At 42.5% G+C, this 24,778-nt stretch overlaps 1 protein-coding gene across 5 annotated transcripts in view; it reads left to right on the forward strand.

Annotated features, from left to right (window-relative positions):
• Positions 1-24,778, forward strand: part of Ptprt (protein tyrosine phosphatase receptor type T) — a 783,764-nt gene that overhangs the window by 648,172 nt on the left and 110,814 nt on the right. For all 5 annotated transcript variants that reach the window (XM_048810927.1, XM_048810928.1, XM_048810929.1 and 2 more), the window contains one exon: positions 10,663-10,811. In XM_048810927.1, coding sequence (XP_048666884.1) covers positions 10,663-10,811 — 149 coding nt within the window. The remainder of the gene's footprint in view (positions 1-10,662; positions 10,812-24,778) is intronic.

The following is a 24,778-nucleotide window of genomic DNA, read 5'->3' on the forward strand; positions in this document are numbered from 1 at the left end:
ATTTGGAGGAAGTAAGGTATATCAATCCCCTGCCACACCCAAAGGGCTCAGAGAAGCTTGAGTTCCAATAATCCAAATGGACCTGTGACAAACTTTAAATTTCATCTTTTTCTCTGCTACTATTTAGAAATAAGATTCACGAAGACATTCTGATAACCATAATGGATATCAAAGAAGAAAGGAAAATGGTGCTTAATCTCCTCAATTGAACATATCAGCCATCCACACATAGATGCTCTGCCTCCTAGTTGTAATCACAATGTAGACACAATTTTATTTTCCAGCTTTTTTAACATAATGTTCACATTTTTTCCATGCTGTAACATAGTTTTCATTTTTAATGGCTCTCCATCATTTTAATAGCTGCATAATATTCCATCCAGGGGATGCACTATAATTTACTGAGCTGGATCCCTATTGTTAGATATTTACGAGGCTGTAACTGATCATTTGCTATTAAAGAGAAGCACCAGAGGAGGGTGAGGGAGAAAGTGGGCTCTGCAGACTGAAGAACAGGGCTCAAATCCCACCTGTTCCCTTTACCTGTTTTATGAGTTTAGGATTAAGGCCCCTGGGCCTCAGATTTTTTTTTTAATCTATATAAAAAGAAAGAAAGAATCACCACCTTGTGGTGGTATTATAAAGACTGGAGCTGGTTTCAAGGTACCAACCACATGAAAGTGTCTATGAAATGTTAAACTATGACATTTGTATGTATATACTAGTGGTAGGGGAAATCTTCCTCCCACCCTAGGGACATTTGGTAATGTCTAGAAGCATTTTAGATGCCACTCCTGGGAGTGGTGGGAGCACCTTGCACCTGGCGGATAGAAGTCAAGGATGCTACTAAAAATTCTGCAGTGCGCAGGTCAGCTCCCAACATACATATAACAAAGAATTATCTTGTGCACAATATCAGGTGCCTAAGTTGAGACTCTTGCATATCTGAAGCATTCCTAGCCTTTTCTGCATGACATATGTATATTGCTTTATCATTTACTTAGGATAAAGTCCCAGGAAAATAGGATCCTGGATTAAATGACACCTATGGTGCTAAGAAACTTTAGGAAGAGTGGATTGGATTAGGATGGAAGGAAGGTTTCAGGTGAAGAAAAAACAGCAGAGAGGTATGTGTTCCTTTCTGGTGCCAGGGCTGAGGCTCCACGGACCTGCGTTCTTAAAAGTAGAGTATCCAGCATCAAGCCAAGGTGGATATTCAAATTTCCTAGTCTTATCCTAGCTTTCCTAAATGGGAAATGGTGGTTGGAGCCCAGTGATCCCTGTTTCAACAACCGCTCTAGGTGATTCTGATGCGTGCTCAACTTGGTCAGTCATGGCTACACACCCTCTGCAGAAGAAAGCGATCTTATAGAACAGCAAGGAGGATCTGTTCAAGTGCTTTGTGCAGAAGGAGATGTATAGGGTTGAATCAAAGCCACAGGGAAGCTCAAATATGGGACAGAGTAACAATAAAGGAATTAAAGTGTCACTCACTTGCTCACTCATTCAATACACATGTTTAAAGCTCTTACAATATTGTGCCAAGTGCTTAACTAGGTAGTAGAGTAAACAAGAATATGAACTAAGATGTATTATGTGCATCTCCATAGAGGGAACTGCACTCCTGGGTTGGGCTGCCTGCAGACAGTTTCTGGTGTAGAATTGGCCAGTGAAGGACTGGAAATCTTCTGGCTGGGTGTGTTGCAGGGGTATCCAGCTAGGGTGGGAGGATGACTTGGAAGACCCCAGAGACCTTTCCAGCCCCAGTAATCCAAGATTCCATACCTTGACCTGAAATCAAGTGTCCAAGCATCACTAGGAGGAAAACATCTGCTCAGCTGTCTGGTTTAGCTCGTGATCATAAACTCAAGTTTGGATGGAGCAAGGGGGCTGGGGGCACAGGGAGAAAAAACAGTTACTTTGGTTCCCTAGAGTGTTCCTGTTGGGAAGCAGGTCAAACACAAAACTCAAGTCAAACTTAAGGCAAGGAAAAGTGATGCAGATTGCTGTGGTGAGGAAGACAGAACGACATGTGTCGAGCAGCTTTGTATGTCAAAGACCATGCTGGGGAGTTATCACTTATTATTTCCAATCATCACAGTAAATCTCCAGACTGGGCTGTGTCAAATTCTATTCTATCAATGAGGAAACTGAATCCTGTAACCTCAGAGATGGAGACTTGATCATGAACACACAGCTCATGAGAACCAAATCAGTCCAGGTCCAGAATCAGTGGTATTTCCAGAGGACTAAGAGCAGAGGGGCTGTCTGTCTTAGCCCAGGGTTCAGAGCTTGGTGGCCTTGAGATGCTCAGGGCAGCTCCCTCTTTCTGAACCACAGACTCTGGGCCTTTCCCACTAGGCTCTACTTCTGGGCCCCAGGAGAAGCGTGGCCATGTGACCTGTGGGAGAAGAGCCTCTGTCTGTCGTAGCCCTCTGCTATGCTGGATCCCTGCCAGCTCCAGAGCCTGTCCAGTCACATCTACTATGCCCTTAAGGGAAACAGTATGCTATGTACTATGTAGGAAAATACATCCAGGCAAGAAAGAGAGAGGCAGAGACAGAGAGGCAGAGGCACAGGTATGGGCAGAGTGATGGAGGTGATTGGTGGTGTCAAAGGTCCTCTGGCCCTTCATTCAGTTGTGATAAGATTTGCTGCAGCTGTTTCTATAACTTTGCCATTATGGGGGGTGCACAGAGAAGCCCCAAGCTAGAGGTCTAGGGATACAGAGGTAGAAGGAAAAGGACCCACAGCTCTGTCCCAGAATGGGTACCCAACAGAAGCAGTGAGCAGACAGGATACTTGAGCTCCCTGCAATTGTGTGTGTGTGTGTGTGTGTTTGCCTGGGGAAGGGGAGGGAGCCAGCTGAGAAAGCTTTAGAAGACTATTGGATGTATTGTGGATGTTTGGCTGAGTGTGACACGACAAGGAATCTTACAGAACACTCAGAAGCTTGACTGCCTGGGTTTGAACCCCAGCTCTGCTTCTGGAAGCCTCGGTGACTTTCTGTGAATCACTTTCACTCTCTCTGCCTCATTCCATCATCTGTGAAATGGTGACAGCACTGCTGTGACCTCATGGAGTTATTAGAATTAAAGCACTGCCTACATTGTGTTTGTAAAAGCCTTAAATCGTGCCTGACATGGGGGAAGTGCTCTGTAAATGTTTATTAAATAAATGAAATAATTATGATGTATTGACATGGCTCTAGTTTCCTCAGGCTGCTATATAACAAAGTACCACAAACTGGGTGGCTTAAAACAACTGAAGTGTATTTTCTCCCTGGAGACCAGAAGTCCCAAGCCAAGGCTAGGGGGGGAGATTCCTGCTCCCTCTGACACTCGGGGTAGAATCTGCTACCCCTTCCTAGCCTCTGGTGGTGGCTGTCAATCTTGGTGTTCCTTGGCTTGCAGCTGTATATCTCATATCTCTGCCATTATTGTCACATGGTCTTCTCTATCCAAACTTCTCTTCAGACCCTAATAAGTTCTTCTTAACTTGGCTACATCTGCACAGGCGCTATTTCCAAATAAGTTTACCCTCACATGTACCAGGGATTAGAACTTTGACTTATCTTTTGCAGGAAGGTAGTGGGGAGGGACAGAGTTCAACCTACAGGAGTAATTTAAAAAGCATCTGTTCTTGCTGTGGTCCATGATGCTAATTTGGTGAGATAGTTGGAGCTCTGAGCCTGGCACCCATGCGACCTTCTGGTGTTATATTTTCATTAATGAAGCCTGATTAAGATTCTTCACTCGTTCAGACCAGCTGAAGAGTGAGTCCATCCCAAATTTTGGATGCATTAGAAAATTGCCTGCAAAGCCTATTGATCACCTGGAGTTTCTGATTCCGTGGACCAGGGATGGATGGGGCCCATGAAATTGCAATTGCATTGCTAATATGTTCCTAAGTAAAGATGGTGCTGCTGGTCCAGGGCCTACACTTGGAGAACCACTGTTCTATGTCAATGGTGCTCAGGCTTGTGACTGATTATAATCACCTGGGGAACTTCTAAAAGCCAGGCCACACCCCAGACAGATTAAATTAATTATAATCTCATCAGTCATTTGTGACCTGCACAATTGACTTGTACAGCCAAGGTCAAAAGGCATGTGTACAATAGATTGTTTGGGAGAAAAGTCCTGCAGGTTATCTACCTTAAAGGGTTCATGTTAAATAATGAGGTCATATAAATTAAAGTGGCAATGTCTTAGATTGAAAAGACCGTCATATCAGATGTGCATGCCTTGGGCAAAGTGTTTTGCTAGCAACATATCTTTGAATCCTTACAGCCACCTCAAGGGAAGTTCTACCATCACCTGTGTCCCACAGTTAGGAGAAAACTGACATGGAGAGGGATGAGTAACTTGCAGGAGCTCCCACAACCAGTCTATACGGAGCCAGGGTTGGTGCCAGGCTTTCTGGCACCAAAGCCCATGTGTCAACTGCTGTACCACCTAGCCTCCTCTAAGGAAAGTGGTGTGTATTCCTTTAGGCCCTGCACAGGTTCATATTCTCATTCAAGCATTGACCCTGACCTGACATAGCCCCGTAACCTCTGCTTCAATTACAGTGATTCTGAGTTCGTGGGGTTGGGGTTAATGAGGTTTTACTGTGTTTATAAGAGACTAGAGTCGTGTGTACCATGGACTGATTGTGCACTTCTAGTGCTGGAACAGCTGTTCTGAGAAGCAGGACACAAAGCAGAGCATGGTCCTGGGGCTCCCCCCCCCCCGTACTGTGTGCCTTGGCTAAGTGCTTCCTTGTCCGGGCCTCAGTTTCTTCTTCTGTAAGGTGAAGGGATGGCGCAGTTCCCTTCCCGTTGTGATGTGTAATTGCAGCTAGAATCCGGTCATGTCGGCACAGATCATCCTGGCTATGCAGCACACAGGCCTCCTTCTGAAAGGGGAGGAGCCACAGTTATGTTTGCTCAGTCCGCCTCCTCTGGGATGAGATACCTCTTCCCTGGCTCCAGGTTCAAGTTTTCCCCATTTCCCAAGAAAGTCTGTCTAGAGATGCCAGTGGAGGATGAGACAGAGGAAGGGCCAGGAAGGAGAAGACTGCCTGATCCATGTCTCCCAAGGAAAGTGGGCATGGCTGTTCGCTTCTAGGGAGAAACCTTGGGCAGAACCCCCAGGATCCCCTCCAATCTGCTGGGTCCTCCCGTTCCTAGCCCAGAACAGGTTTGAGGGATTTTCAGAATCTGGATGCTGGAATCCCCCTCTACCTCTTTTCCAAATAGTTCTCTGTTCTCTACTTGAATTCCTCCAAAGACAAGAGACCCAATACTTCCGAAAGGCTGAACAGGGCAGGACTCACCTCTGGCTTCTCCCACGAGGGTCTCCTTCTGACGTCCACTGGGGCACAGTAGGTATCCATTTACTATCTGTCTAACAAATGAATTAGCAAGAAGGAGAAAAATACAAACTTTTTGGAAGAGATGAAGACATGGAAGAGAAGGGAGAATTTCAATTGGGCCTTAAAAGGTGAAGAGAAAATTACAAAAGAAAAAAATTTTTTTAAAGTTGGGAAGGGCTATTTGAATGTTAGGCACTTTCAAAATGAACCAAGGTAGTTGAATATTGCTAGAAATTCCTACCTGTGTCAAGTCAACCTCGTCCTAATTCTGGCCCCTAGGACCTCACAGCCAGATGTGGGATGAGAACTTCCCCCAGTATTCCCTCCATGAGGAATACCCTTCGATGTTTCAGACGCCTCCTCTTGTAGCGTGATTCCCGGACACTTGGCAGCCCTTCATTCCTCTCCCCTAAGCCATTCCACCTGCACGATCCCCTGTGAAAAGCAATGCTCAGAATAAATCACAGGGCTCAGGGTCCACCGTGGCACATCCTCTGCCTCCTGCCCCTTGCTCAGCTAACAAGCAGAGGTCAAAGAAGCCCCAGAGCAATCCGTGAAAGGGGAGAATGCCAAGAGCTGCCGCCACGTCACATCGTCCCCACCTGTCAGGAGCAGTAAACTTTGGATTGCTATGTCTTAAAACATCCTTCAGCTCTGGAAATGTTCCTGTAGAGGAATAAATAGGCTTGTGCATGTTCGCTTTTTACCAGCTTTTGGTACCCCCTACTGGTGAAATGGTGTGACCCACAGAATCTCAGAAGAGCTAGAGAAAAAATTCCAAGTTCAGAAGGTAATAATAAGTACTTGAGTCTTGAAGGCCCCGAGGAGTCCATCCGATCATCCCATGAGTTGTGTGATCACTTTATGAGGATTTTTTTACAGCATTTTATACCTATGGATATTCTGTAGGCTGGTGGGGGGGGGGAGGTGGAAATTCTGACATCTGTGAACATTCCATTAATTCTGCAAACATTCCCAGAAGAAAATGCTAAGTTATTAATTAAAAGTATTCCTAGGTAGCAATATTCCAGGGTACAAACTGATTTTTTTATGTAGTTTTTTCCCCCTTTTCTTTCCTTGCACGTATCTGCTTTTTAAGTGGTTATAATTTGTGTCCAGAGCAGTATGGCAATCCTCTACACTTCAAATCATAGACTTTTAAATATAAATCTGTGCAACAAATCTATTGAACACTGGCTCTGTGCCAGACACCTAGCAAGAAACTGGAGTAGGTGCAAAGAGTCAAAAGCCCTTCTCCCAAGTGGTCCTGGCCCAAGTGGGTGAGAGAGTGGAATTACTGTAACTTGAATACAGTGCTCAGCTGACATGCACCTAAGAGTCCCTGATGTCCTGTCAGGTCCCAATCATGTTTGAGCTCTCTCAGAGCATCAGATATTTCTTCCTGGCCTTCTCCATTATCTGTTCAATGCCTGTTGTTGCTGTTAGTCTCTGGGTTCCGTGAGGGTCAAGGTCAAGAATATATGATCTTCTTAATGTCTAGCAGAGACTGATACACATACATGCTCAATAAATATTTGCTCAATGGATGAGTCAGCCAAGAGCAGGAAATTACAATTCTATTAGAGAGGAGCAGGGCAAAGCCCAAAAGAGATCTGACATTTGAATAACACTGAGACTTGGAGGATGAGGAAGAGGTGGTCCCTAGAAAAGAAGGGGACTCAGGAAGGAATAATTGTATTGAGTATTGGGTGTGTGTTGGGTGGGTGGGGGTAGCTGATGTGTCCTAAAAGGAGGTATATGTGGAACAGAAGCCTAAGTTGAAGTCTACAATGTAGTTTTAGCTATTCACAGGTTTGGGTTTTCTTCTCTCTTTGAAGGGATAAATTAAACTCTTTTTGGTACTGGGAATGAATATCAGTTTTCCTGTGTTACTGACAGTATTTTTAATATTTAAATTTTGGATTCTGAAGGAATAGATAGTGCCTCACGCTAGATTTCCTTGCCTTCTTTATGGACTCCATTTCCACCTTGTAGTTGTGTTCACCTCCTGCCAAAGCCCCTGGGCAGCATTCTCCTCACCTCGATCATGCAGGAGCGGTCAGCTGTGGAATGTATATGAAGGACACTGCTGTGGCTGGGCCTAAAGGTCCACGAGTTAAGGGCTTGGATTCAAGGGCAGTGGTATTGGGAGGTGCTGTGGGCCTTGAAGAGTGGGACCCGGAGGGAGGTCCTTAGGAGGTTGGAGGTGGCCTTTAAATGGGCTTTGGGCATCTTGGCCCATCCAGTTGTGCTCTTTGTTTCCTGGCTCGTGAGTTGAGCAGTGTGCTCCACCACCCACATCCCCTGACATTCCTCTCCTGCTCAAGGTTCAAAGCAATGGGGCCACAGAAAGAGCCTTCAGAACCATGAGCTGATATAAACCTTTCCTCTTTGTAACTTAATCATCTGAGGTATTTCATTGTAGTAATGCAAATCTGACTAATGTACATGTCATGTCTGAAGTTTTACAACTCAGCTTTCTGACTTTTAAATATCTACATGTTTCAGAGAGGCTCTGATTTTTATTTTTTTCAATATAGGTATGCTGAGCTACCCAAACATTTCTATAAAATGCCATTTTTCATAGAATCTGTGAGACCTTTTTGTTATTATTATTCCTTTGGAAACCAATGATTTGTGCCCAACACAGCCCTCTCCATATTATTTTACCCTGAATAGAATGAGATTGGTTAGGAGCTCTGCCCCAGAGGAAATACCAAGCGTCTGATACATACTCATTTATAGTTTTAAAGTTAATTCTCTTATCGGATTTTCTTTTTATTTCCTGCTGGGGGAATGTGAGCAGAGCTCAGATAGAGGCAAAGGATATGCTGTATATCTTTTCAAATTTATGATTAAGAAGGTCACATATACATTTTTAAACACACTCCTTTTTGATAATAAATGAAGAATAAAATTTTGAAATGTCATCAGGAGCAGAATTACTCACTTTTCTTTCCTTGGCGCGCGCCCTGCCTGTTGATTGTCTGCCGGTGGTGAGAAGGGGCCCTCCCAGGCAATGATTCACTGGTTGTTTTTCTGTCTTCTGAATAGCTGCATGGGAAGAACAGGGTGCCTGTGGCCAAAGCATTGCAACCAAAAAAAAAAAATGTGTTTCTACTCTTGAGTGCCCTTCTTTCCCCAGGCCAATTTTGAAAAACTAAATAAATGAAGAATTCCATGGTAGGCTGCATTTGTCTTGAAATTATGACCAAAATGGGGGAAGGAAAAGCTTTTCTCTTCTTGGTCTGAATTCTCAGGATTCACTCTCTACCTTTCTCTGCTCTGTTTTCTGCTTCCAGAGCACATTCTGCAGGGACTCCCCCCAAGGGGTGCTTCACCATCTCTGCCTCATAATTGGGCTCAGCTAGTGATAACTGCTGTATGGGATCAGAGGGAGAGGGTTGGGTGCAGTCAGGACACCTTGGCCTCTGGTTCCTTCCTAGAGGTCACCTAGCACAGGCAGGACCCCTCAAAAGACAGCCAAGGCTCTTGTCCAGTGTCTCCCCTTTACAGTTCTCTTCTTGTGCTTCCTCTACTTGTTCTTCTGGATCCACAGGTGACGAACGGCTCTTGTGTGTGTGTGTGTGTGTGTGTGTGTGTGTGTGTGTGTGTGTGTAAATCTTTTTTACGTTGGGGTGCCCTGCATTCTTTCCACTTTTGCCAGTCACCCTTTTTATAAATAGATGCTCCTCAAATCATCCCTATGTGTGTGTGTGTGTGTGTGTGTGTGCCATCTGTCATTCTCTGCTGTCTACACCTAGATCAGGGACCCAGGCTTTAAGGAGTTTACTACCAAACTGGAGTTGATATTGTATGAGCTCTAAAATATTTTTGCATCTAGGTTTATCCTTTCTTTGAATACCACCTCACATTGGGAGATCATTACCTCTTGAAATGCCCTATTTTATGAGCAGATGGATTCAACTTGGGAAAATTATTCCCTATTTTGCACCGAGTCTGACCTCCCTGGACACCTATTCTTTCTGCATGGATATAGGAATAACCACAATTGAATTTGATGCCAGGTCCTGTGAAAAATGGAGCAAGAGGCCTGGAAAAATTAATCCTCGAGATATTTAATATTTAACATTGAGATGCATATGGGTTGAGAAAACCCAGAGAGACCATGTGGACTTTTTAGAAATATTTGAATAACTGTTATATGCAAGAAGCATTAGTCATATTTTTAGATTTCTAATGAAATATCTAATACCTATCAGTTAAAATTTAAGGGAGGTGGATTTCTAATCCATAAAAGAAGAACTCCTTAACCTTTCAGTTCCCGGGTGAGGAATCCAAGTCTCCATCCTTTGATATAATTCAGGGGGAGACGGTATTCCACAGTGGGGCTGTTGGAAAGGGAATCCAGACACTGAAAGGCAACTCAGGTCTTCATAAGAACAGCAGCTTCCGGGCATGGAGTGCTCCCCATGTGCCAGGCACCGTGCTTTTTGTGTTTTATGAACCATCTCACTTATTACAATGCTGTAAAGTTAGTTTGCCACAGTGTACAGAGGAAGGGTTCAGGTTTTAAAGAGACGAATGAACTTGCCCTGGGTCATGCAGCTGGCAGGCAGCAGAGGTAGGATACAAACCAACATCTGCGGGATGTCAAAGTCAAAAGTTTTGCCCTCCAGTGGTTGGTGTTAGAATCACCTGGGAACTCGGTGGCCACACAGAGGTCCAGGCTCTATCCTACATTCATGAGCCTGAGCCTCTGTGTACTTTTTCTCAGGTGACTCAAATTTTTACCAAAGTTTGAAAACTATTGGCCTTCGCTATTATTAGTATAAATGCCCTTCTGGTTCTGAGGGTCTATTCCTACGGGCATAGCTATGCATCAAGTTCAGCTTTTCCTTTTCTCCCTTTGAGCTAACCCTCACCACCCCCAACCACCATTCCCTTCTTCAACCTACCATTAGTGGGTGGGTTGTTCATGAGCTCAGTCTCTGAAAAAGACCAAATTCTAGACATGAGAACAGAAAGACCAGCCTGGCCTCTTCCTCCTCTAAAGGAGAGTGGAGGTGGCATCGTACAAGTCTCACTGATTTTGTGCGCATGGTTTGGATAAGGCGGCATGCGTTCGCGCTTCTATTGCATGGAATCTACTAGTTGTTATGGAGGACTTAGCTCTATTCCACCTTGACAGTGGAGAGCCTGGCTTAGCTTTATTTCTGGAAAATAAGCCAAGCGTGAGAGTAGAGGATGGCAGGCAGGGAAGGAGAGTAATCTATCTTTCCAATGCTTTATTTCAACTGGCACCATCTGACTGTGATTTTTTCCCTTGCACATGTCCCAAAGGAAGCTGGCCAAGAAGCAGAAGGAGACACAGAGTGGAGCCCAGAGGGAGATGGGGCCTGTGGCCTCTGCGGACAAACCCACCACCAAGCTCAGCGCCAGTCGCAATGATGAAGGCTTCTCCTCCAGTTCTCAGGACGTTAACGGATTCAGTAAGTTGAGTCCACTAAGGGGAAGGTGATATCTAGGTCCGGCATGACCCTGGTACTTCTGCTGTGGACCCCTCACAGTGCTCTGGTATTGTGAGACCCTGAGTCAGGATGCTTCCCTGGGATGGTCCAGGAGGAAGGTTCTCCCCTGCAGAGCCCTGGGGCAGCCCCTTCAAAGGAGAAATGGAGTATTTAAGAATATACCCCAAAGTAGAAAGAAATGGGACCAAGTCATCCTAACTGCTTGTGGGGCCTAAATAGAGATGGGTTAAAAATGATAATAGTAAAAAAGGAGGAGACGGAGGAGGAGGAAGAGGAGGAGGAGGAGGAGGAGGGGCCTTTAAAGAGAAAAATATGCCACCATGAGCTGAATTTTTAAATTTTCAAACTGTTTCACACATATCGTGTAAGGTAAGTGAGTCATGAACTATTACTGTCCTGGTTCTGGATGCTCAGGAAATGGAGGCTCAGAAACAGTCTCTCCAAAGTCCCTTGGCTGATATCAAGTCCAGACTGGAAGACAGACCTCTCAAGCCATGGCCACTTCTAAGCCTTAGCCAACAGTGACACATGACATCTTGTGAAGATTGAGTCTTCATGCAAAGCTAACAAAGGACCCCAAGCTAATCTAGGTGGTTAAGACTTCATGGTCAGCCCTATCCAAAGGAGAGCTCCAGGACTCTTAACCTATCAGGCTGGTGTGGTAATTACACGGTGGCATTCGCTCTTATCTTCCAACCATGCTGTAAGCTTGTTCTTTCCTAGATCTAATACGCTAGATTCCCCAACCTCTGCTCCAAATTGGGGAATGCAGGAAATCTAAAAGGATATTTATCAGGGGACAAAATTCCTCCATATATTATATAAATTGCAGATGGAAGAAATCCCAACTTGCAAAAAATCACCTTAGGTATGGTCCATTTGGGATGATGTAGATCTATAAGAAGATGAAGGAAGAAAGAAAACAAACATTTATTTGCCACCTTCTGCACTTGCAGCCACTCTCTCTCATTTCATTCTCACCACAGTCTTGTAAGATACATGTTATTATTGTACCCGTTTTATAGGTAAGGCATCTAAAGCCAAATGTGTTTGGGTCAACTGCCCACAGCCACACAGCTTGTCCTGGATGGACCCAGGTCTGACCCATGATTCCTAAGCTCAAGGGCAGCACAGAATCCACCTGGGGAGATTTCCAAAATACATGTACATGGTCTCCACCCTCATCCACTGAATCAAAATCTCCTTGGGAATGCGAGGGCAGGGACTGAAGGCTATAGATTTTGTAAAGCCCTTCAAATGGTTCACTTTTCAGCATTTGCACTTTTGTTCTCTCTCTCTCTCTCTCCAATTATCTGAACAATTTAGAAGTTCACTTCAGACATAACACTTCACCTGTACAGAGCTCAACAAGTTTCCTAAGAACTGGGACACTCTTCAACACAACCACGATAACAGTATCTTAACCAACAAGGGAAACTTGATTCAATGATATCCAATATACCTATCCAGAGTCAAATTCTCTCAATGTCCCCAAATCTTCTTTATTGTTGTTCATTGTAATTCAGGCTCCAATCCAAGGTGCTCACACTGTGTTTGGTTTTCTTGTCTCTTTATCTCCTTTGCCTGTAGAATAGACTTCCAAATTTTTTTTTTCCAGGACACTGATTTTTTTTTTTCAAAGCCTGGGGGCAGTTTTCTCATAAAATGGTCTCCAATCCAGATAACATTCAGGTTAAACATTTGGGTAAAAATACTACATATGCGATGCTGTGTACTTCCCTTTGGATCATACCAATAGACACATGATATCACTTTGCCCGTTATTGACGATGCTAAGTTTGAGCACGTCTTAAAGATGGGTAATGGCTTTTAAAAACAAAGCCTAAGAGTCTACTGATTATTTTATGAGCAAATATTTAACTTTTGCTTTCCTTGGAGGTCAGAGAAAATCTGTGGTCTGCTTAACCAAGCAACCAGTCCTTTTTCTGTCTTCTGTCCAGGTGAATCACAGGGATTCACACATTTCCTAGGGCCTGGGAAAGGAGATTTTGATGTAGACCAGGAAGGGCAGAGAAGGGGCCATCAAATAAATGAGGTTGGGTTTTGAAGAAAGGACCATCCCGAGCTCACTGAGGCTCCACTGTACTAGACCGGCTCTGGCTCTCCTGCTTCTGGCCCAAGGGTAAAGAAGTTTGTTTGCAAGAATAGCTGATTAAAAACACTGACCAACTATTACCTATTTATGCTAAACCTTTCCTATACAATCAGCCTCTGCGAACACTCTTTTCCTTTTGTGGAATTGCCATGGGAGGACTTTGAATGACAGAGATTATGGTCAGAGATGTATGTCGATCATTTTGGCTCTAAAATTATAGGCATTTGGTCTCAAGCTTTCTGATCTTAAATGAAAACAACCTGGGAGACTCTAATTTCTCGGGTTTCAAAGGGAAATATCACCATTGTTTTCACCATGCACCAAAACTTAGACCCTTAAAATGAAAACACCCAAGATGGAGATAAATTAGCTAATCAGAAAGGAAGAAGAAAAATATCCAGTGGGACCTAATTAGAGAGCTTAAAGGCCAGGGACAATCTTTCCAAATGATTAGATATCTATATGTGCACATTTTATGTTTAAAACGCACACACATATATGTCTGTGTATGAACACACAGACATGTATACACAACCATATTATGTTTATATGTGTTCTTTCATTTTAATAATATTACTTTTTAAAAAGCAAAAAAATTAATTTTGTTTTTTATATACTCGATTAGTATGAAATGAAAATTTGCATGTATTTGAATCACTGAATATTTTAGAACCCTCTGTATGTATTTGGTGTCTTCAACTGCAGCTATAAACCCACATTGGGGATTTTTTTCAATGCCCTCAAGTGCATCAGGTAGCTTTTTAAATGCCCTGTGGAACCACTGGGATGAGATTTGAGGGAGAAAAAAAAAAAGTAAGTAATGCTTACACTGGAGATGTAGAAATTGCTTCTGAAATCACCCTGATGTATGTAAAATTGAATCTATTTTTGTGACATTAGGGAAGTGACTGTCTGGCTTCTGCATCAACATCTTTAAGAGGCCTTGAGATTATGTGCAAATGTTGCGCAGCACTGAGGGGTAGGGCCCAGGCAGGGTTGCTGCATCAGAAAAGAATATAAAAGAACGTGCTTTGAGCAATTAGTTCATTATTGGACAGGTAGGCCCTTGCCTAATTCAAATTCTGCCTTTTCCTGCATATGTTCATTTTCTGGGGTTTTCTATTCCAAGTGACTGCTAAGTTGGGTGACATGTATTCAATCAAGGATCCCAATATTGTATAGGGAAAATAACCTCTGGGCCTCAAGGGTGACAGAGGCTTTGTCTGGTAGAAGCTGTTGCTGTGGAGAGCTTTGGCATTCTTTAAAAAGGAGTGTATGTCACATTTCAAGGACAAACAATGTGCATTGTTTTCCAGTTAAAGAAATGCTAGCTTTTATTAAGTAATCTCATTTGATCCTACAGCCCTGTGTACTTTTTTTTTTCTCCCTCTGATCTTCTGTTCCCTGGAATCAGTTTCTGGGTCTTTCTCTGGGTACTCTCCTTATTTATCTGGGCTTAAGTCTTCTCCTTTATCTCTGGTATTCACATGTCATCTTCTCCTTATTCATTTTCAGTCCAAACAAAACTGCTTCAGAACAAATCCCTGTTGAATCCTCTAACACCTTAGCTGTCTGCCCTTCTCAGACTGTGTGTGACCGACTCCCTTGTTTGCTGGGTACCATTAGTTAACTGTCTTTATTTTTATGCTCCCACATTATTGAATCTTACAACATCAGATGTGCAAAGGCAAGCCATCTCCACACATCCCACACGTGGAGCCTTCAAACACCCTGCTGAGTCAGGAAGCAGGCATGAATGGGGGAGGAGGCCTTAGAGGTGGGATTCAATGGCCATTTCCTCAGTGCTTTATACCTGGCTGCCAAAGGCTGTGAGTCCTGGGGCAGTTTGAGGAGAGTAGTTTCAGAGATAAATAAGTTGGAGCATTGTCTCACAGAAAATAGATTTTTATGTTTACAAGTTTATCATACTTTACGTCCTTCTGCAAGACACATAAGCAACAGATCCTTATGCCTGTGTTGTAAAATGGCTTGTAGGGTGATTTTTCACCCCATTCTGCAGATGAGGAAACTGAGGTTCAGAGAGACTCCGCAGTCCATATCACATAGTTATTTGACAAGTCATGATGAAGATCCATTTTTCCTGACATCAGAGGCTCTCCAGCTAGTTCTGCAAAGAACTGGGGGAAATAGCCAAAAGGGGGACCTGAATAAAACAATAGAAGGGAAGTAAATAACGAGGATCAGGAAAATATAAATGAAAACAATAAGATGAAGACAAGGATACATTAAAATGTAATTATATTATAATTGAATCTCAATATGCAAGCTGGTAACTTTCAAATTCCAATTTGGCTCTGAGCTTTTTGTACAAAAAACTCTAAGAGGAGGATAAATTATATGGGATACCACTATGTGCCAAATCTTCTGCTTTACATAAATTCTATTCTTCCAACTTTCTAGTGACCCTATAAATTAGACATTATTCCCATTCTGAAAATGAGGACACTGGATTTCAGGGAACCCAAATAAATAAGCCCAAAATCACACAGTACAGAAACAGCAGAGATGACGTTATAAACTGAATAGGGTTATCTGACCCCAGATCTGGAGTTCCTGGTTCTGTGCCATGAATAGTGACCAAGCACTCACCAGTGTCACTGAGGGAAGTCTGAGGGTCATGAGAAAGGAGAAGTCCAGTGCCCTCCCCATGGGTCAACTGCCTCCACACCTCTGTTCTTCTTGGAGACCTGGAACTGGGCACCCCCATGGAAAACTAGAATACCAAAAAGGTGCTGGGCTCTGTCATAAGCACCTCAAATAGGCATCTGGTTCCAACTCTTCTTACAGTAAGTCCTGTCTTCCACTGAGCTGAATTCTGTTCCGCAGCCTACATGATTCTTACCAAACCCATTAGACAGTTAACTAATCCTCTCAGATATTCAGAGATCCTCCTGAAGCTGTATAAGTAGTAGACAAAGAGGCCTGGACCCCAAGACAGACGCTCTCCTCTCAAAACCAAACATCTCTGTCTTTTCTCCAAACTTCAGCAATCATTCCACCATGAAATTGGGAGAAGGAGAAGAGATGTCAAAGTGAAACAGCCCTGCTGGCTGGGAGAACAGCGCTTCTTCCTAGGTCCTCTCTTCACCCAAGCTCCTACTGCAGGAGGCACCTGCCCAATGGATACTCTCCCGGACAGCTTCTGTGGGAACTGTTTGACCAGGAGCTCTTAGGAAAGTGGTGGTACCATCCTCAGGCCTTCCTAACCTGGACCAATCCCTTGGGAGTTACAGAAAGATGAACAGATGGTCCCTGCCAACAGAGATCTCACAGCTGGGCAGGGGAGATGTAGGGTCCCACAAAGAGCATCTTTGTTGTATTATTTGTGCAGTTGCCATCTGCACAAAAAGCCACAGGACCTCTCCCCTGACTTTGTGACCAAATTACACCTACTGGTGAGCATGCAGTAACCTTAGGAGATATTTGCTACCAAAGAGGTAGTGGGCCCTGAAAACCAAGGCCCCTGGCTGTCCTTCACTATACAGACTTCATGAAAGGGTTTATTTTGAAGGCAGGTCAGGGAATGTCCAGCTCATTACCCTCATGGGACAGTTTAGCAGAGATGGGGAAGAGAGAAGGAAGCACCAAGCAAAATCCAGCAGGAATATTTTAGGATCATGTTATGTAACCAAAGCAATTCAAATAGGGAAGACAGACCAGGAATTTAAAGATTAAAGAAGTGAGGGTTGCCGGGGTTGTGGTAAACTTCTTGGGTGGTTTCTCTATCTGGTTCACTTCCTGTGAGGGCACTGACACTAGAGAAATGTGTCTTAATCTTCTGGAAAACTGTTGACTCTATGATGTGTGATGTTGACGATTACTCTGTTTTAGGGGGATCTTCCCTTGGTTATCACTTTCCTAGACACTTTTCACATATTATCTCTGCTACTCAAACCAGAGCAGTCTGGTAGGAATTATTATCCTGATGTTATAGATGACATCATTGCTACCCTCAAGGTTAAGGCTAAAATCCTAAGCACAATCTCTTGGGCTCTCCTTGGTTTTTGACCATTTCTCTCCCTACTCTGACCATTTCTCAGGTCTCTGGTCCATCAGAGACTCATTGACCATTTGTTTGAATATATGAATGAATGAATGAATGATAGAGTTGGAATTCACATTAAGATCTCCCAAGCTTACATCTGGTTCCAACTCTTCTTACAGTAAGTCCTGTCTTCCATTGAGTTGAATTCTGTTCCAAGTTAACTTTAATGCATTTGATTGTTTTTGCATTCAAGCATGTATCAGTCAGCAACCATGTGCCGGCCTTTGTCTGCCCTCTGGTGTCACATAGAGTGATGGAATCAGCCTTTCTCTTCCTGCAAGACCCACCCTGACCCCAGCTATTTAACTGCGTAACTGAGGCCACCTGTATGCACAGGTCCTTTCTTGAGGCTAAATAGCTCCCATATCAGCCATCAGCCTTTCTCAGAAAACATTTCTGGTTTTCAGTCTGCTCAAAATCCCAGTTAGGACTGCCTTGTTCAGTTCCAGTAAAGATGATTTGGGGATCCAAGTAACATTTCATCTATGCTGTTTCTTCTTGTTAGATCCAAGCCTACCATTTTATTTATTTCCAATCATGTCAGGCAGTGGCCTCATTTAATCCTCCCAGTTTACAGTTTCAAAGTGTAATAATAACTATTCATATTTATGATACTTGTTAATCATCAATCAAGCATTAATGATATGCCAATTTCCATACTGAATGTTTTATACGCATCTTTATCACATTGGTATTTTGGGAAGATTAAATAAGTGTTGTGATTATCCCTGATAATTTAAAGGTGAGGAAACCGAAGCTTAAAAATAGTAAGGAACTTGTCTAAGGTTTCTTAGCTTTAAATAGCAGAGCTGGACCTCAAACCTGAGTCTAAACCCAGCTAAGACCCATCCTGCCTTCTGTAAGGTAGATGTTATTGTCCCGTCTTATAGACATAGAAACTTTACTCCACAGATATTGAGTTATTTGCTTAAAACAATCATCCTCAAAGCAAAGTCTTCAAATGAATAGTACTAGCATCACCTGGAGACTAGTTGGAAGCAAATTTTCAGGCCCCACCTCAGAACTACAGGACCCAAACCTCTGGGAAGAGAGCATCAGAGTTTTAATAAACCTTACAGGTGATTTCATATGCATGTTCAAATTTGAAAATCACTGGCTCAAAGGAAAGCCAGGACCATCTGACTCCAAACCCCTTCTTTTTGGGCTAAGCTGTCTCTGATAATAGTGACTTGCAGACATTCTGGGGAGAGGGCTCTAACCACCCCCTTCCCAGGGCGGATGCTCCAAAGGACATCCAGGCTTCTGGGCCTGAAAGCTACTAATGCCCATCAATCGGTATGAGGCCACCAGATTTCCCTCTCAAGCCACCTCAGAGATTTTTCTCTCCTTTTGCCTGAACAGTGAACAATCTGAGAGCCAGAATAAAAAGAGTGGAAATTTACAAGGAAATGCAATGAGTCACCAAGTGAAACCAAGAGCTCAGTAGAGCATCATGCCAAGGAATGAAAAATAAAGCAAAAGTTCTGTTTGTAGGAGCAATTATATTTTCCAGGATTAAATTGAATCTAGGAGAATTGAATGTTACAATTTTGCCACCTTCTGCTTTATTGAATATTGTACAGGAATTATTGAATATTTTGCTATCATCCACTTGACTGACAGATTAAAGGATGCACTTATTAAACTCATGGCAATCCAAAATGGAATGGAATGTTTCACACCTTGGAAGTGCAAAATGTGAATTTAGGTAACCCTTGAGAAAGGAGGCAAATTGTCTAGTACAAATGCTAAGGAGTTAAATTAAGACATGTTTCAGTGAAGCATATTTGACTCAAAAAGGGATAATAATTATGATATAGTCAAGATTAAAAACCAAATGTCACCTGATCCAACCTCCTCATCTTGAAAATGAAGACATGAGTCCCAGAGAGTTTTCTCAAGATCACTCCTCATGTCATTAATGAAATCAGGGTTAGATTTGGAGTTATGGCCATTCTAGTCTTTGTTTCATGATCTCCTTCAAAGGAATGAAATACTGTACATACTGTATAGTCAATAGCAGTTTGTCATGTAGTAATTTCTGTGGACCCCCAATCTGATTTCTGCACAAATAGAACTTTCTCAGATTGAATTATACTTTTCATCTCCTCATTATGGGAATAGCCGAGGTGTTCCTTTAAATATTCATTGAATGTCGACCGTATGGGAAGTATTGTAGGGATTGTAAAGACAAATAAGACACGGTCTCTGCCTTCAAGGATATGACTCTCCTCCAGGAGGAGACCTGTAAGTGGATTAGTTTCAATCAATGTGATAAGTGATGGAGAAAAGGCACGAATATCGTTCCGGGAACACTGATCAGAGGCTCAGCAAGTGATTAATTCTGCCTAAGTGAGTTAGAGAATACTATGTAGGGAGATGGGTTTTGATTTAAAGGGAGTGCAAGGGAAGGCTTGTCCCAGGTAAAAGGGACAACACCTTGGAAGTGTAAGGAACAGAGTGGGTGCTAGCAAGTGGGTTCAGAGCCTGGGACTCATGTATGGTCAGCCATGAGGCTAACATGGAGCTGGAAACTGCCTTACATCTGTGGCCAACTTGAAGTCATTTTCCAAAAAAAGATTAACCTATCTGAAATTTAGAGTGAACCCAGTTCTAGGTGTTCTTATGTTTTGTTGGAACCTGGCCTCGTATACTCTTTGAATCATAACAGATTCATTTTTGCATTGTAGAGAGAACATTTTATCAGATACAGACCTTCACTTTCATTGTATGCTGGTTCAGCCATTCCCTCTCAATAACCTTTGAAAAGGACTCAGTAAAGAGACAAAGCTGAAGTTGCTTTTGACAATTTGTGCTAGGCAACTGCATCTTGAGAAGAAAATAGAATTATTTTCTACACCTCACAGGTGGTCCTGAATTACAACAGGGCACTTAGGAAGTGCTTGTTAAAGTAATCAAGGATGAGGAAGAGATGCTGCAAATGTAAATAAGTAGTTGCTAGGTAGCAGAATAAACCAAGCCTACAGACCATTTTTTCCTCTCAGCTCAAAGCTACAGCCTTGATAACTTAAAAACACAGATTATTCTACTAGCTACTGTTTTGTCAGTAATTACTGGACGAAGCACTTTACCATTTCACTTAATATTCTCAACAACTGCATGACACAAGGAAACTGAGGCTTGGAGAATTTACGTAATTTTCTCAAGGTCTATGAAGAAACCAAGTCTGGGTTGGAACCAGGGATTCTATGGTTGACCTATCAGTAGTTCGTCCTCCTTAGAACACTTTCTTTGCTTGACATTGTTTCTCGCTTTCTTCCCCAAACATTTCTTCTCATTCTTCTTGATTGGTTTCTCCTTTGTTCCCAGCCTCTAACTATTGAAGAACCTTAGGCCTCAATCCTGGACTGAATCTTTTCTGCTTATACTCTAGATGGGTGGTGATGAAACAAAGAGGCCAGATTTGAAGCAGAAGAGGGGAGTTTAAACCTCAGCAGCTCACATTGAGGTACTATTGAGTCACTGAAAAGATGTCAGGTAGGCAGTGGATCTGTGGACTGGGAGCTCAGCAGAGGAGTCTAGTCTTGGGAGGTAAACATTTAGAACATCTTGTACACAAAGTGATTGAAGATGTTGCCATGAATAGGGACACTAAGGCCCACAAATTGCCCATAGCCACTGCATAAGTCAATGAATAAACAAGAACTTCCAACCAAGATTTGCATGTAAAAAAAAAAAGCAGTTGATTACTGCTGAGGGCATAATGTTAAAACAGGGGACTAGGCAAAGGGCTGTGTAAATGTGATGCACAAGTGTTAGAACCTTCTGGAAATCCACCTTGATCCTGGGGTGGAATTCAGTGAAGGAGCTAATGGATTAGGTCAGGTTGTCCTATGTTTGTCTAACCATCTTGGGTTGTAATAGGATCTCCGCATTCCCAGGAGAATATTCTGACAACACTTAAAATTTGGCTTACATATTAATGGTTGGGAGCAGATCTATATGCCTTAGAAAGTCAATGAAAGAAATACCGTTACCTTAGATTAGGTAGAGGGAAGTGATGGGAAGGGAGAAGAGGGGATGTGGGGATAGAAAAGATAGTAGAATGAAACAGACATTATTACTGTATTTATAAGTGTGGCTACATGACCAATATGATTCTGCAACTTGTACAGTCAGAAAAAATGAGAAATTATATCCCATCTATATATGACATATCAAAGTAAATGCATTCTACTGTCATGTATAACTAATTAAAACAAATAAAAAATTTTTATAAAAGAAAGTCAATGAAAGAGCCATCAGGTTGACTCTCACCAAGATTAAAAAATAACATTTGAGGAAATGGAAGCAAAGGGTGAGACAGGCTAGCACCTGTTTACTGCATTACCATCTCCACTCTTTGGTCTCCTACATATTTGTGAAGAGGATGTCATGGTGTTTATTACCAGACAACTCTCACTGGGATGCTGTCCACTAGTTTGAGAGAATGGCCCCTACCACCAAATATCAAATACATCTCACACCCAGACTGGCCTCCAGAGAAGACATGTGTCAGGTGAACAGGAGACTCCACCAACCAAAATGGTAACTGGGTGGCATGAGCAAGAAATGGCAGTTCTACTCTCACAAAGCCCTTGTGATAGGGAACACAGGACAGGCAGCAGTGGTAGGCTTGGTATTTCCAGTACACGTATGTGCATAAGCTGCCAAGAAAATGATGTCTAGTGAGGAGAGGCTGTCCTGGCCCATTAACCATATGACCCATCTCTGTTAAGAGGATTTGCTTTTCACCTTTCCAACAATCTGAGTTGACTTTCTAATTACATGAAAGCTGGAAATGAAATAAAATTTCATTTTTCATTTTCCCTTAATAGCAAGGATACATTCTGCAGGCATATAGCACAGATTAATCTTGACAAGTTCCTCTGTCTCACCTCCCATATCCAGCTCAACACTGAGTTTTAGTTGTTTGCTATCTTCAGTATCTAGAAACCATGCACTTCCAACTACCTCATCCTTCAACGTACTCATCCTCTCTAACCTCAATATCCCTAGCCCCCAAACAGTCCTCATATCCATCTCTGTCATACCCTTGCACATTTTTAAAAAGAAGTGGGGAGTACTTTTCAAGGTAAAACTTAAGCTAAAGGCCAAAGTGTCTATTCTTACTTTACATACAGAGCTGTTCACAGCTCCCAGGCTCTCACATCTCCCTGAACTATTCTCTGTGATCCAGCCATACTCTCTCCTTCTCTCAGGTATTAACCTTTCCAAAGTCCTATCACATGACCTTTGTCCATGCCATTGCTCTACCTAGAGAAGGAGTGAGCAACTACAGCCTATAGGTCAAACCCAGCCCGCTGTGTTTGTTGATGTAGAGTTTAATTGGAACACAACATATTTCTATGGCTACTGTTGTGCTACAATGGTAGAATTGAGCATTGTCACAGAGATCTAAAATGTTTACCTGGTCCTTTTCATAAATGTTTTCCAAATCTTCACCTAGAGCACTGACTGGCTATATCCATAAATTTCCTCTATTTGACACTTTAGATCTCAGTTTGTGCATTTATTCCTTTCCTGACCTGACCCTCTTCTCCCATAATAAGATTGGTTTCTTTTTTAGATGCTATAACAGGATTGTGTTCCTTCATTTTTAGCTAAGCACTGACCTAAGTTTCTAAATGCATTTGTTTAAGATCTGAATCTTCTATTATATGGCAAGCTCCCAGAGGGGAATATCATTTATGGTTTGTTACTACCGTATCCTAGTAGGCAGCAAATGTAAGGAACAGAATAGATACCCAAAACCCTTTTTGATGGATGGAAAGATAAAGTAAGGCTCTGGATAGAAATTCTATATACTCAGATAAAATCAAACGGAATTCTTAGGAATCTTGATATAGTTGATAACACACACACAGTTATCCTGTTGTGAACATCCAAAACTGGGTGGAAGCAGAAAAAATAATCCAGGTATGATCCTTTGCCAATAAGATGCTACCTTGATTTAGCCTGCCTCCCACTCCCACCACCAACCCCAAGTATGCCAACAATGAAGGGAATTTTACAAATCCCTTTTTATGGTTCTTGCAAAAATTGGAGTTACTACTCAAAATAGCCTCAGTAAGTCAATCATTGGCTGGTCTAGGATGTGATATAATCACTCTTCCAAACATGTGAACAGGAAGAGATGTCATCAGATGGTCTTCAGAGCACAAAAAAATACAGGTAAAAATCTCATATGGGCTGTTATCTGGCTTTGCCAGTGGGGAAAAAATAAGAAAACTAGTAAAGGAAAGCAGATAAAACAACATATTATGGTTCTTTCATTGACTGGATGATCTCACAAGTAGCCTTGGAAATAAGACAACAGCCACCAGTGTGTCCAGTTATATGGGTCCAATCAGTATGGTCATGGAGGTCTGGCTTTCCCACACCACTTGTTCTGAGAGCCAAGATGTTTCTGTAGTTGTTGTAACCTACCTTCAAGGTAAAAAGGAAGGTTTTTGGCCCATGCTGGTTTTCTAGATGAGAAGAGGCCAGGATACAATGATAGAAGATCAGCAGGAAGTAGAAATGGGTCCCTTGGGCTACTTCAAGAAGGCCAAGGAAAACATCACTGAGGAATTGGATTTTCAAGAATGAGGGAGTCGATGCAGAAAAAGAGAGCAAGTATTTGCTCTTTATTTTGGTGTAACATACCACATCAAAATTTAGTGACATAAAACAAACACCACCGTATTTCACTCACAATCCTGTGGGCCAGGAGTTTGGACACACTACTACAGGGATATCTTGTTTCTGCTTAAAAATGTGGAGCCTCAGCTGGGATGGCATGAATGACTGAAAATCGGTGTGACAACTTTCCTAGGGCCATATGTCTGGGGCTTCAGTTCTTCCTCAGACAACATCTGCTAGGGATGAAATGCCCAAATGGCTCCTTTATTTGCATGTCTGATCCCTGGGCTGAAATGACTACAACATCTGGAGCAGGGCAGCACTGCTCTTTCCCTGGGCATCTGACTTAGCCTTCCTTGTAGCACGGCACACTCACAGTAATCAGATATCTTGCACAATGACTGGCTTCCCCCAGAGTGAGTGTTTCAAGAAATCCAGGAGGAATTCCAATCCTCTTAAAATCCAGGTTCATAACTTGCCAGCATCCCTTCTGATGCCTATTGTTATTGAAAAGCACTCTCAGGGCAGCCTAAATTGAAGAGAATGGAGGAGCAGAATCTCTACAGGGAAAATGTCATAAACATGTGGAAAGGGAACAATTCAGTGGTGGTAATTTTGAAAAACTATCACATTATTCTAAAACAAAGAATGCATATACAGGGCAGAAATGTATGGAGAAAGTCCACTTGGCTAATATAGCCAATAACAAACAGGGGTGTTTTCCAAATCTCTAGTTTTCACTTTAGTGAGTAATGATTCTGTTGTTATTAGTACATAGTTTGACAGGGTCTCTTCGGGTTTTCTGAATGTGAAAAGAGCATTTGCTCTCTTGTACAATTCCTTGTGAGTATAAATATATTCTTCCAAATACAGAGTTCCAAAGACAACAATCATGTTAACTTATCTCTAAAACTTTGGATAGAATGTAGATGGCAGTAAATAGGAGTTTCTCTCTCCATGGTGCTGAATCTCCCTAACTTTTCCCAGTAAGCCCTTTCCATTTGACTTACTATTATGGATAGTTTGGTGTCTCTGCAGTAGTTGGACTATTAGCTCCACAGGGTTACATAGTAGGAGATGAACCCAGAGGGATAATCAAAG

Source organism: Marmota marmota, unplaced genomic scaffold (assembly GCF_001458135.2).
Source record: "Marmota marmota marmota unplaced genomic scaffold, marMar, whole genome shotgun sequence".
Lineage (NCBI taxonomy): Eukaryota > Metazoa > Chordata > Mammalia > Rodentia > Sciuridae > Marmota > Marmota marmota.